Source organism: Corvus cornix, chromosome 2, assembly GCF_000738735.6.
Source record: "Corvus cornix cornix isolate S_Up_H32 chromosome 2, ASM73873v5, whole genome shotgun sequence".
NCBI lineage: Eukaryota > Metazoa > Chordata > Aves > Passeriformes > Corvidae > Corvus > Corvus cornix.
In genome coordinates this window covers 150,897,287-150,911,041 of record NC_046333.1, presented here as the reverse complement: position 1 = coordinate 150,911,041, position 13,755 = coordinate 150,897,287, and the positions used below count along the sequence as shown (strand labels likewise).

The 13,755-nt window shown below is 45.1% G+C and overlaps 1 protein-coding gene across 4 annotated transcripts in view; it reads left to right on the top strand.

Annotated features, from left to right (window-relative positions):
- SLC45A4 (solute carrier family 45 member 4) overlaps positions 1–11,207 on the top strand; it is an 86,396-nt gene extending 75,189 nt beyond the window's left edge. For all 4 annotated transcript variants that reach the window (XM_010404703.4, XM_010404702.4, XM_039548636.1 and 1 more), the window contains 5 exons: positions 1,459–1,638; positions 1,749–2,824; positions 2,924–3,023; positions 4,001–4,212; positions 5,069–11,207. In XM_010404703.4, coding sequence (XP_010403005.1) covers positions 1,459–1,638; positions 1,749–2,824; positions 2,924–3,023; positions 4,001–4,212; positions 5,069–5,431 — 1,931 coding nt within the window. In that variant the 3' untranslated portion in view covers positions 5,432–11,207. The remainder of the gene's footprint in view (positions 1–1,458; positions 1,639–1,748; positions 2,825–2,923; positions 3,024–4,000; positions 4,213–5,068) is intronic.
- Positions 11,208–13,755: the final 2,548 nt, after the last annotated feature.

Below are 13,755 nucleotides of genomic sequence, written 5' to 3'. Positions count from 1 at the left end.
TATGCTTTTTGAACTTACACTACTTATTTGAATTGCTTTCCTATGGCATCAATTGTATTTAGTTGTTGTGTCTCCAAGACTTATTCCTCTTCCTCCAGTTGTTTCCAGGATGTTAGACTACAACCCTCATACAAGATTTTAAGCGATATGAAGCTCTCAGTTCCATACAGTAGTTTAGGTCAGGAGCCATTGATACTGGCAAGCAAACCTCATGCTCAGTTTATAGGCTTATTTTGAAGCCTTAAAATAAATCAGCACAAAATATTGTTGATTTTTCTTCTTCGCTTTCCTATCGTCAGTCTCCACTTACTTGCAATCCTAATTGCAATTTGGGAGAACAGGAGATGCTGCAAAAACTGTATCAGACCCTCTTTCATAACGTGGCCTCTGGCAGTAGGAGTCATAGGGAGGGGAACCAGGAACACAGAGGTTGGCTAATCCCAATTGTGATACAACCATGTCCCAGGGGAACAGCTTACTCAACTCATGTTCTCTCCTGCCCTATTTAGGTTTCCAGCAGTTCTAAAGCACTGTTGGTGTTTTCTGCTGTAGGGTTCAGCTGAGTGTGGAACACTTATAAACTTCTTTAGTCTTCAAAGGGCTTGGTATAAATGAGGATTCAATATGCAGGAATCAGCGCTTAAGATTTAGATGATTTTTGGTGGCTTAGCCAGTTCATCTCCTTCCATAGACATTTTAATCAGTTACACTAATGGTTTTATCAGCCTCGCATGTGTAACTTCTAAATCTCTGTGATTCAAGTAATTTGTTCTTTTGTCACTGGTTCATCTCATGACAAATTATCCACCTCTGTGCTAATGCTGCCTTTCTACTATGTAGACAAAAAGCGTTTCATCCTGTGCTGTCAACAGCAGCTGACTGATGCTTTTTGCAATGCAAAATACATCCTTGTTGCTTCATCCTTAAAAATTTAGCTTATAAAAAGCTATCTAGAAAATAAGAATGTTTAAGAAAGCAAAGACAGAGATGACAGGGTTAAATTTCACTTTATCCTGGTGTACTGCAACCACTGCATGTTAAGTATCACGTCAGGAATGCTGCCAGCAGTGCAGTTACCTGTGAATGTATCCGACAGATGAAATATGTCATTTTGGATTCTCCCCTCTCCCACCACGGCTGTCTTTTATAAAAACAGCCTTCCACATCGGAAGGAGAATACATGGGAGGAATACGAAATAATATCCGGTGCTCCCAGAGGTTTCAGAGATGCTTTATAAAATAACATTTTGACAAATGTCAGTCTGACAAACGTAAAACATAATGTTTGTCCGAGACCTTCCATGATACTGTGCCAAAGAGCTGAAATTGCCATTTTGCACCAAAAGGAATGTTTTCAGTGAGCGTGTTGGCCGCCTCTCTCCTAAGGTGTTAAGCTTGTTCCTGGGAGTTTTCCCTTTTTGAATGAGGTGCTCAGATTCCTCTCCCATTTCTCCCCAGGTCTGGCTATTGGTGATGTCCCAGACAAGCAGCCCATTGGGATAGTTCTCACAGTGCTTGGGGTTGTGGTGTTGGACTTCTGTGCTGATGCAACTGAAGGGCCAATTCGGGCCTACTTGTTGGATGTGGTGGACAGTGAAGAACAAGACATGGCCCTGAACATCCATGCGTTTTCAGCTGGTATGGAGTTAGCTGAGATGTTCTCGGCAGCTGTTCGGTCTTCCTGAAGACTAGGTTGTGGCTGAATTGATTTTTCCTGAACTCACTTCTCACTTTTTTCTGTTCCGCAGGTCTTGGAGGAGCGATTGGTTATATGTTAGGAGGGCTGGACTGGACACAGACCTTCTTGGGTAGCATTTTTAAATCTCAAGAGCAAGTCCTTTTCTTCTTTGCAGCCATTATTTTCTCTGTCTCCGTTGCTCTCCACCTTTTTAGCATTGAAGAAGAGCAATATAACCCTCAGCAGGACAGGATCGATGACGAAGGAGAAACACTTTCCAGTGCCAAATTCAGTGGCAGTCTCCCCCCTCTGAATCGGCTGAATGTAATTAGTGAGGAAGAGCCGTATGGAGCTTCCATGTTCCATGATGAGGTTCAGTCGGAGCATGACCTCAATATGGAGTTCCTTGAGGTGAACATTGTGAGAAGCAAGAGTGACTCAGTTCTGCACATGCCCGATGCCACGTTGGAAATTGAATCAGAGCTGCTTTTCCTGCATGACATCGAGCCCTCCATTTTTCAGGATGCTTCATATCCAAACACTCCCCACAACACGAGCCAGGAGATCATGAAGTCCAAACTCAACCACCTGTCTGCTTTCCTTAGGGAAAATGAGAAGGAGGAGGAAATGTTGCTTGATAATCGTTTAAATGAAGATAAAGTCCCAAACATCAACGGCTCCCTACCAAAAGAGTTCCTCAATGGACACGCCAGAATAGGCATGAAGCAGTCCAGCACTTCCAACTCCATGCGGAGGCGGAGGCACATGTTCTACCGGCAGCCGTCCTACACCTTCTCGTACTACGGCAAGATTGGCTCCCACCGGTACCGCTTCCGCCGGGCCAACGCCATCGTCCTCATCAAGTCCTCGCGCAGCATGAACGACATCTACGATATGCAGAAACGGCAGCGGCAGCGCTGCCGGCACCGCAACCAGAGCGGCACCACCAACTCCAGCGGGGACACGGAGAGCGAAGAAGGCGAGACCGAAACCACTGTCAGACTCTTGTGGTTGTCGATGCTAAAGATGCCCAAGGAGCTGCTGAGGTTGTGCGTCTGCCACCTCCTGACTTGGTTTTCCATCATTGCTGAAGCTGTGTTCTATACAGATTTCATGGGACAGGTCATTTTCCAGGGCGATCCAAAGGTAGGAGAGCAGTTCCCATGGGCAGACCTGCTCAGAGTCCCTCATTTCTGAGATGTTCTCAGTACAACAAAGTGGTGTTGGTGTTTGTGTCTGTTGCAGGCTCCTTCGAACTCAACTGAGCTGCACGCCTACAATGCTGGGGTTCAGATGGGATGCTGGGGGCTGGTGATTTATGCTGCTACTGCTGCCGTTTGTTCAGGTAAGAGACTGTGCAATCACACAGTGGAATGCACCTCATGCATGTATTTCTAAGGTAAAAGTAGAATCACGGAATATTCTGAGTTGGAAGTGACCCACAAGGATCGTCCAACTCCTGGCCCTCCTGAAATAGTGTTACTTCAGTTGGCATCCACCTCCTTGTTTGGGGTAAAGAATATTTTGGAAAAGCATTTCATGTGATCATAAGGGGAAGGGCTTCTTTAAGAATCGATATTAAAAAGTTCCTCCAAATGTAGAGGTGGAAATATGAGCAGATGGTTAAGTGGCATAAAGCACAAAATGGATATTGAGTGGCATTTAACAAGCCTTCAGGAAACTAAAATCATTCTTGGTAGAAGATTTAAACATATGCAAGAGAGTTTTTGCAAAGACTGTTTTTAAATCAAAATTATAAATATGTATTTCTGAAAGTCATTCTGCAGATAATTTGGGCTTGGAATAGACCCTGAAATTGAGAGTTTTTTCCAAACTTAAATTCTGCCTTTTGCAGCGCATTGCAGGCATGCCTACACAGCTGACATGGGGACAGGCTCTTTCTGAAGCAGGAATGTATCTTGTTCCTAGTGAGGTCTGGGCTGTGCTGCTCAGACAGCCCAAATATGCACTGAACATCCACATCCTAAACAGGGATAGAGCTGCCACGGCCACATCAGTCCCCTAAAACTTTAGTGAGTAAACTGATATTTAAGAGGAAATGGCTTCAAACTGAAAAAAGTAGGTTTAGATTGGATATTAGGAAAAAATTCTTCCCTGTGAGGATAGTGAGGCACTGGCACAGGTTGCCCAGAGAAGCTGTGGCTGCCCCATCCCTGGAAGTTTTCAGGGCCAAGATGGATGGGGCTTGGGCTAGTGGAAGGTGTCCCTGCCCATGCAGAGGTGGTTGGAACTGGATGATCTTTTAGGTCCCTTCCAACCCAAACAATTCTATGATTCCTGTTTTATTCTTTATCTCTGCAGCCTTGTTGCAGAAATACTTGGACAACTACGACCTTAGCATAAAAGTGATCTACATCCTGGGCACCCTGGGTTTTTCCCTTGGCACTGCAGTGATGGCCATGTTCCCCAACGTTTATGTCACCATGATAATGATCAGCACGATGGGAATAGTCTCCATGAGCATCTCCTACTGCCCCTATGCGCTTTTGGGACAATACCATGAGATTAAACAGGTACGTGGAGTATTTGGAGTATATATGTGAATAAAGGCAGAGCATTCATGTTTCTCCGAAGAACACAGTGGCAAAAGGGATTTGTTAAATCCCATTATTGAAGATACCTGTTTTTTTGGGATATGTGCCACACCTTGAATGGATAGTGAATAGCAGGAGCTGATGCTGAAATCTGACGGTCTTGGCATTGAGTTGGGGTCATGACTGCTTCAGAGGGGGTCATGACTGCTTCTCCCTATGCTGAGGTATAAAAGGATCTGGGTGCATATGGCAGATGAAGAGAAATTAAATTATTATTGGAGTATTTACTACATATCTGTTTGTTACTTCTGTCTTGGATGTGATATGGTAGTGTTACTCAGATTTTTAACAGTCTTAGATTTTGAAGTGAGTCTGGAAATGCAGCTGTAATTTGGGGATGCATAAGACAAACCAGTTCTGCTGGAAACAAGGATGATATTACTTCCCAACAGTGTAATTCCACTGTTCCATTTGGATTGCAAATTACAGTAGGATCATTTGTTACAAGTTCCTGCATTGCGCCAGGGAGGGGGATTCCTTTTTATAATCATAAAAATGATGTTTCATGTAACACCAAATGTTCGATGTAAAATTGTTTTTACAAAACCTCCTCTTGGAGCTGATCTGGGCTAGAAGTGACCCAGTCAATACCTGCCTCGTGCTGCAGGGTGAGGAGGTTGTTGATGAGCAGATAAGGAGGCTGTTGCTCTGGAGTTGTGTCATGGATGATGTAAAGTTGACCATGGGGCTGAGAAATTTGCAGAAAGTTCTGGTGTTTAAGTATTTGCTTTCATCCATTGTTTTACCTCCTACCATGTTTCTTGTCTTTTTCCAGTACATTCACCACAGCCCTGGGAACTCAAAGCGGGGATTCGGCATTGACTGCGCCATCCTGTCGTGTCAGGTTTACATCTCCCAGATCCTCGTGGCCTCCGCGCTCGGCGGCGTGGTGGATGCAGTTGGCACGGTCAGAGTCATCCCCATGGTGGCTTCGGTGGGATCCTTCCTGGGTTTTTTGACAGCGACTTTCTTGGTTATTTACCCTGAAGTCAACGAAGAGCCAAAGGAAGAGCAGAAGGGACTGGGTCCTCCAGAGACAGCCGAGGGCAAAGGCACAGGCACAGAGAAGCCGACGGTGCTGAAGCTGACGCGCAAAGGAGCTGCGGCAACAGAGCCAGAGGGCGAGTCAGCCGTGTGAGGCCACCGCCACTTGTTCACCCACATTCCAAGGAGTGCAGGTGCAGGATCAAGAACTTTTGTTGTGTTTGGTTTTTTTTTTTCCAGGAAAGCAAATTAGGACCTTCACTGCTTGTAGCTAAAATTTGCAGAAGAAAAGGCAGTTTCGTGCAAAAATGTAAATTAAATTCTGTAGTCCTTCCTCTAGGTTTGAGCAGGTCACTCTGATGCTAATTGCTTTCTCTACGAGTTAGAAACATCATTTCTGAACACTTTTTTATTAAGAATACATTTAGATTTCGAATAAGTTTTATTAATCTGCATGAGACTCACAGTGTATACAATTAGCAGTTAGAAAAATTAAGTTTTCGGCTGTTTTTAAACTAACGGAAAATGGAAGCTATCTCAACCTATAGTCTCTTGCCATTTTTTTGTCAGAACATTTCAGATTTCACTAGCGTAATAATGGACTCAAATGCTTAGACATCGATCAATTCTTTTCATGAGCATGATATTACTGGTCTGACAGCTACATTAATTTTAGACTTCATGTTTTTGTTAGTGCAATTACTACAGAATCCTTTTATTTGCAATTATTTTCAAGAAAAAAAAAGCAATTACTGCAGTTTCTAAGAAACTGCTGTGAATTCTTTTAGTCATACTATTCACAACCACTCCCAAATCTGCTGCTCGTCAGGAGAGGGTGACACTGGGTGCTGGATGTCAGATGCAGATGGAAGGAGCAGCAGCTGGGAGAGGTGACCAGCACTCACAGGTTTTTTTATCACAAGTGCTGTATTTTATGAATGTTGTTGGAATACGCTGTGACAATTTTTAGCTGAGAGTTTCACGTGCTGGTGATCTCGGGGGTGTTTTCTTGGCATTTAAACCTGATCATCTCTGGATGAAGCTGCCATGGAGAAAGGGCATCTCTGGGGTCAGCTTCATGGGAGGGGCATGCGATTCTCTTCCGTAGGGAAAGGAAGTCATTGATTAATTGCACTTTCTACGATCCTTTAACCTCCTGGCTGGAAACGCAGCAGCCGAGGTAAAGGCACAGGGTCAGTACAACAAGGAGAACCCAAGGCCTACCTCTGTCACTTTATGGCATAGTCTGGGTGTATAAAAATCTGTGTCAGAAACAGTTTTTAGGCCTTAAAATTCAAAAGTTGCTGTTCCAGCCCCTGTGTTGGAGGAATTGTAGGCTGGAGCTCTTCCGAGCTGCCGTACCAATGTCGTCAGCGCATCCTCCATGTCCCCTTCTGTGATTCAGGACACAGCTGCAGTGCAAAGATACTTTTCTGGAAAGAGCTTGAAAGAGTTGTGCTAACTTCATTTAAAATAGGTTTGGATCATTATCCAGTAGCCATTTAAAGCAACTTTCAAAACCAAACTTCCATTTGTCATTCGTAAGAAGTGTTTGTGATGCTGTTGACTCATTTTGGCTTGGGCCTCCCCAGGCTGCCATCAATCCATGTGCTGGACAGGCAGTGTGAGATTCCTGCTGCCTCAAACTCCTCCTCCTCCTTCAAGACTTGCAAATGCTTGTGTCAATCATGCTGCAATACAGGCATTCAGACAAAGAAGCTAGATTTCAATATGAAAAGCAGTTTTTAATGAATTACTTGAATTGTCAGTGTATTTGAGAAATGGATGTTTGGGTGTATTTGAAGATGGCATCTGTGGGTTTCTCTGAGGGCTTCCAGTCATGCCCATGGCCTCTGCTATCAAGGGTGACAATGTTTTTAGGCTGGTGACATCACAGAGCACTGAAGTACATGTAATCACACGGGACTTAGGGGTTGTATTTGTTTTTCCAAGTGTCTTGAGGAAGTCTTTTTTTTCTATGGTGAATATTTTTTATTTAGAACACATACTGTGAACTGTGTTCAGCCAGGGGAGCGATACTACTGAAGAGTGTGAGACCTCACTGAAGAAAGCAGTTGTGAGAAATTCTGCCGTGCATTTTATCATCTCAATTACATTTAATATATTCTGGTGATGTTCATATGTGAGAGACAAGTGTTGTGTTTCACCCTAGAACTGGCATTTGTGTAAGTTACGTATTGAGTTACACATTTTAAAGTGGCTTTAATATTTTAGTTTTGAAGCTCCTTGAAGATTCTGCTTTTGGTTAATGACCGGTGTCAAGGACTCCTTATTTGAATCTCTACTTCTGAAAAGGTTCTTCAACAGTTTAAAAACCTGCATCTTCTGACCAGTGCCAGCCTTACACTTTTCCCAAGGGTTCCATGGACCAGCGTGGATCAAATCTTCTTTACTCCACACTGCACTTTCTAAGCTAAGATCTCTTTCACTGCGCCATCACACTGACCAAGTTGCTGCAGAGAGGGAGGAGAAGCTGAAGCTCCCTCTGACTTCACGTCCCACAGAGAGAACATGAAACCATTTTGGGGGTGAGCTCACCCATGTTTATGGAGCTTTCTCAGCCAGGGAAGGGCAAGGAGGGAGGAAGGACCTTTACTTTCGAACCCAGAGGCTTCAAGCAAAGGCAGGGAAGGGCCAGTTCTGTCACGGACAGCGTTTGGCAGAGCCTCATTTCTAAGAACTGGATGTTAAAATCCATGTTTGGAGTTGTTTATGGGGCTCATAACACAGGAGTATGCGTGCTGCCACGACAGGAAGCTGATTTCACTCCCTGGTAAAGGCAAAGGAAATAATTATTCATTGTAAATGTGCTGAAGTTTTTGTAGTGTTGCCAGAAGGATTAACTTGGGGAGCCCCAGCCAAAGCATCTCCTCCTGTCCTTTGGCCAGCCTGGGAAACCCCCACGCTGGCTTCACCTGCTGAGGTCTCCCTAAGGCTTTTCCTTGGATGTGAGAGTTTTCTTTCTAGCCCCAGCACTTCTCAGGGTAGAGTGGGCAATGATTTATTTCTTCATCTGTCCCTTACCTTATCTTTTGATACAGATTTTTTTTTTTTGCCACAATTAAAGTAGTACAGTTTTATGTGTTTGTTGCAGAACTTGCAGAAAGAGAAGTTTGAAGTGGCTTTTTTTGTTATTCCTGGTGCCAACAAGCATCTTTTTTTTTTGTTTGTATTCCTGTCTAGTCAAAGTCATCCCGTTGGACCTTCAGTATAGTAGGACTAAGGTTTAGCATTGTTCAAGACCATAAACTATTTTAACCTGTTCTGCTGCCGTGATGTGTGACATGAAGCACTGCTGGTGCTCAGACCCTTGAGGGCTGTGGTCGATCAGCTGCACATCTTGATATGTTTCATGTGAGAGCAGAGAAGCTTTAACTTCCACCTCTCGGAAAGGCAGAGTGTGCATTTGGCCCTGTTGGGTTATTCCAAGAGCCCAGTGAGATCTGTGCTGTTGGTGGATGGCATTCTGGATTTCAGACTCCAGAAGCAATAATTTCTTAGGAATGTTTCTCTTCCTGCTGGTTCAGTGACTTTCATGAGATTTATTGCCTAAATAGCCTTTTAATAACACGAACCTGGTGGTTTGCTGGTGCTGGCTGTGAGCAGTCGTGGAAAGATAGGGGTTGTTCATCATCAGGAGGGAGGAGGCCAGTAAATCCAACAGAGGTTTGTGCTCCTTGAAACCCAGGATGTCCTTTTCCCCTTTCACTTGGAACCTTTTTCTAGGCTCTGGAATATTCCCAGCGCATCGGTCTGAAAAGGAGGTGGCTGCAGATTTACCCTCTTGGTTTTCTTGCTGATACCAATGCTGGCACTCAGACCCCAGGATGGAACAGGCTGCGTGAGGTTTTCCTCAGAGGCGAGGACTGAGTCTTTCTTATCCCTCTCCCATCTGATCTGAACCCCCTAGCACTTGGAATGACAGCAGCAACCACAGTGCTTTTTGCCAGGTTCCTCATTAAAACCTGGGTTCCATCGTTAAGAATGCATCCCCTGCCCTTGGTCGGGGGTGAGTTTGGCTTCCTCCAGCATCCACCATGAAAAGCAGGATTTTCCTGGCTGCTAGATCTCACGGCCATGCAGGTTGAGGTCACACTTCTGAGTAAAGGTGGAGAAAGTCACATTTTATTCCTAGGAGAGCTGGGACATTTGAGCAGGAGGGAAGTGCAGGAGGCAGGTGCTGAGATTTGGGGGTTTTAGGGATGTGTGTGTGTCTGCACCTATGTGTTTGTACATTTCCAGACACACTGCTCAGGCCAAAATACCTTTGGGGGTTGTGTGTTGCTGCCACTGTACTCCACAGTGTTCTCAACTGAGTTCTTCCGGGTTTCCCTCATCCTAGTCTGATGCAAGACAAGCTCAGCTATAAATATGTATCCTATTTAAGTTAACAAATGAACTCCTGCATGATATTCCAAGCACATGTAGCAGCTTCGGCATCTGAAGTGTCTGTCGTGAAAGAGAAGTTGGGTTTTTTTGCAGCTGTTTTGTCCTCGTTTCCTTTGAAAAGGCCAAATAAATGTAACGGACACCAAATGTTGCACAGAAATGTTATTAATGACTGTGTGGAAGAAATACCAAATTTTATTTTTCTTTGCAGAAACTCTATGGTTCCAGAGAGTCCTTTAGCTGTTTTCCTTCCTTAAATGACAAAGCTGAACATTTGTAAAGCACGTCAAAAAATGGTCATTTGGAAAAAGTGGAGCTACCCAAAGTTTTCTCTTTGTCATGTTGCATCCAAAGGAGCTGCAGCAGCTCAAACACCAACTGGGGTTTGAATTTGAGGCTCAGCAGTTCGGAAGCTGCCTTAGAAAACAACAAAAAGGCTCAGTTCCTTTTCCTGACATGGCACTCACACCCACTGATCTGCTCATTAAGGTGTTCCAGGTTTTCCTGTCATGTAAATTAAAATCACCTCCTGGAAAACCAGTGCAGTTTGGTTCCTCAACCTGAGCAGCTTCAGCTGAATTTCCACCTCAGCTTCCCTCGCCCCAGGGAACACAAGGGGTGCCCAGGAGGGACAAACACATCTCCCACCAAAAGAGAGCATCTGCTGTAATTAAAGGACTTTTGATGCCCTTGCGACCTACTAAAATTTTAGGGAAAATGCAGGGCATGGTTCAATTTGACCTGCTCTGGCACATTTATTCTTAAATTTGGAAGTTTGGGGTGAAGCTCTGGGAGCATTTAGTCAAACTCGCTGTCACCTTATTTACTCTGCACCTACTCAGCCCTTAGCAACAGCCAAATTGTAATAAATAACCTCAAAATCCAGACTTTTCTCTCAACAAATTGGCAGTTCCCAATGTGAATTTGTTTTTCCTGATGTAACATGAACACTAAGCCCTTTAAGTAGCCAAATGACCAGCTTATTTTAAATGCCTCGTATTACTAGAAAGCTGCATATAGGCATCTCATAGCGGGGAAAAATTTAAAAAAAAAGAAAAAAAGAAAAAAAAAAAGAGAATATTTAGTTCCTTTGTGAACTGGCCATATGACAACTACTTTTTTATCAACTTATTAAGTTGGGGCACTATAATAGCTCTTGCTGAGTTTAGCAATGTTTATAAGCATGTGTTAAACACATAATGTTGTTTTATGAGGAAAAAGGGATAAAGAAAAGTGATGTCACAGATGAATGTTTGAGTGCGTAGACGGCATAATGTATGTATGATTTTTATTTCTACACTGTTGAGCTTATTTTCTGTTTAAAGATTAAAAAAAAATTGTTGCATGAGAACTGTTTTATTGTGTTCTGCACTTTCTGTTCTTTTTGTATAATCTTGATTTTTTTTTCATTTATGCATAGAAAAGAAAAAAATCAATTTAGAAATATTCTACTCCATGAGACATTGTGTTCCAATCCGTTGTTCCGAAGTTCGATCTTAATAAACATTTCAGTAAGAGTTGGTGGCTCGTGTCCCTGTGGTGTTTGTAGGGAAGGTGAGCAGAGGGACACCAGGTCCCTGAGCTGTGAAAGGCAAGTAACACTCACCTGCACCCCAGAGCTTCATTAAAAAAATGCTACTGCCAAACATTGCCTGGCAAAAATCCGGGTGTTAATATTCACAGATGGTTCTAAACTCACCTGACACTTGCAGGGTTCTGGTGTGACCCAGGAGAGAGCACAGGTAGAGGAACAAAATGGGGACACCTAGGGCAGGTGTGTGTCCCCAGCTCCAGACTCTGCTCTGACAAAGGGTGGTGGCTCCCACACAGAATCCGTCACCTCTCATGCCATCACAAGGGCTGAGGAGCTGAGGGTCTCCCCAGTCACCTATGAGTCTATGATTCGATAGCCACAAGCAGCTTCCAAAGAAATCAAGTTCCCATCCAAACTCGTCAACTTCTGGGACCATTGGGAACAAGAAGAGGGGAAAGCTGGGGCCAGATCACAAACAACAGCTGATGGGTAAACTTGCAGTGAAGAGCTCACTTGTCCCATTTGATTTCTAGTTTCCTTGACTGATTTGATCTGTGGTTCTTCCTAAAGGAGATTCCTCAGAACAAGTATCAGCACCTCCAAGAAGTCAGTGCCCACCTAGGGTTTGGTTCATTTTCCACAGAATCATCACAGAATTGATTACACTGGAAAATACCTCCAAGATCTCGTCCAGCCTATGACTGATCACCACCTTTGTTAAGTGTCGGGGTCCCTTCCCCCCTGTCATGGGGTCCTGGGAGAGGGGCCCTGAGGGGACAGACACGGGGTTTCCCTCGCCCCTGGTCAGCCTCATTCCCCATTGGTTGTTTTGTGTTACAGTATCCACACTGTAGCAAATGATAGAGAATGCGGGCAAGACACCGATCCCTAAGGACAGAAAATTCATGAGTAAAAACCACTCGATCTCTCTCTTCTCACCTGTCTTGGGGTGACTTTATGATGTGTATCCCATGTCACTGCTCTGTCCCCAGAAATTAACTTTGTGCCTTTCTATGCCTCTAAACTGAGCCTGAGAGGGGGAAGGAAAAAACTGAGCAAAACTTTTTCGAAGCAGTTTGCAGCTTGTTCAAGGTCACGCAGAGATAGCGCCTTTTTTTCCAGCTGCGGCAGGGGAGGGAGGAGGCACCCAGCTTGCTGCTTTCCAGTCAGCTTTTGGCCAGTGGTTCAGCTTCTTTTTCTCTGGAGAGAGACTGAGAGTTGAATTTTTTTCCTTCCCTGGAATTTCAGATTTTTTCCCTTTTCTGCTGGACTGCTTCAATATCAGAGCACATTGGGAGGACTTTCCACCGAGCACAGACCCCCAGCTCCGAGGAGACCAAAGGGAGGACTCGAACACTTTCCCAGGCTTTTTTCTCCACAGCGAGAGATTTCATTATTTAGCATTATTTTCCTTTTCCCATGTGTTTGTTAAATAAATAATTTTTACCTCTTTCACTTTGAGGAAAATTTATTTTTCCCGAAGCTGGTGGGGGAGGGGTAGTAACCTGCCTTCTCTCAGAGGATATATTTCTAAATTTGGCCAAACAGGTACATCACCTTGGTTTGGATATTCTCTCTGGACTATGGAAGAATTGTGGGAAATGTGGCTTTCTGAACGACAGAAAGAAATGTATCTAGAAGTTAAAGGAATTCTTCAACAACAAAACAAGAAAGTATTTGTTCTGGGTGATCTAGAACATTTTTTTAACTGGATTTTCAAAAATTTCTTTTATATTTCTCGAGACTTGCTTTTTGATATTAATTCTCCTGGAATTACTGGAGCTAATCACGGGTGTTTTTGGCACGAGATCTGGGATGAGAGAAGGGATCAAACAAAACATGCATTAGTGATAGAACCCCCCCGCGGATCCATTGTAATCAGTGAAGCTCTTGAAGAGCATTTGTATGGTCCCATTACCCCTAGAGCAGAAGATGGCCATAATCCCGTGGCTGAGACCGCGCGGCCGCCATCCCGGGAGCACATGACTGCAGCCGTGCCGGCGGAGGTGCCTGCGCTGGATGCGCCCGGCCCTCTCGGGAGCGCGCGCCTTATCGCGCACCCCATCCCTGCCTCGGGGTCCCCGGCCACACGGCCACGAGTGAGGGAGCGATGCCGCAGGCACCGTGGGTGCCGTGGGCCACGAGCAGCCAGGAACCGGGCATCGGCGTGGCAGCCCGCTCTGAGCACACGGCTCGGAGAGCCCTGCGGAGGGAGAAGCGGCGGTTTCCACAGCGACACAAGAAGCTGCGCAGCGCAGCACCGAGCCGAAACGGGGCCGCACTCAAAGCAGCGTGGAGTTGGTGGAGCAGAACCGCTCGCGGGGCACGGAGCCAGCGGCGATGGCAGCACGGGGCCGCGCAGAGCCCGGACACGCGCCGGAGCAGCGCCGCTCGGAGAGCGCGGAGCAGCCGCAACGCGGGGGCCCAGCCGAGACGTCGGAGTCAGCAAGGCGGCGGCCACGCGGGACCAGCAGCCACGACGAACACGCAAGCACGTGATAGGAGAAGTTGTACAACAAAAATCACAGGAACTG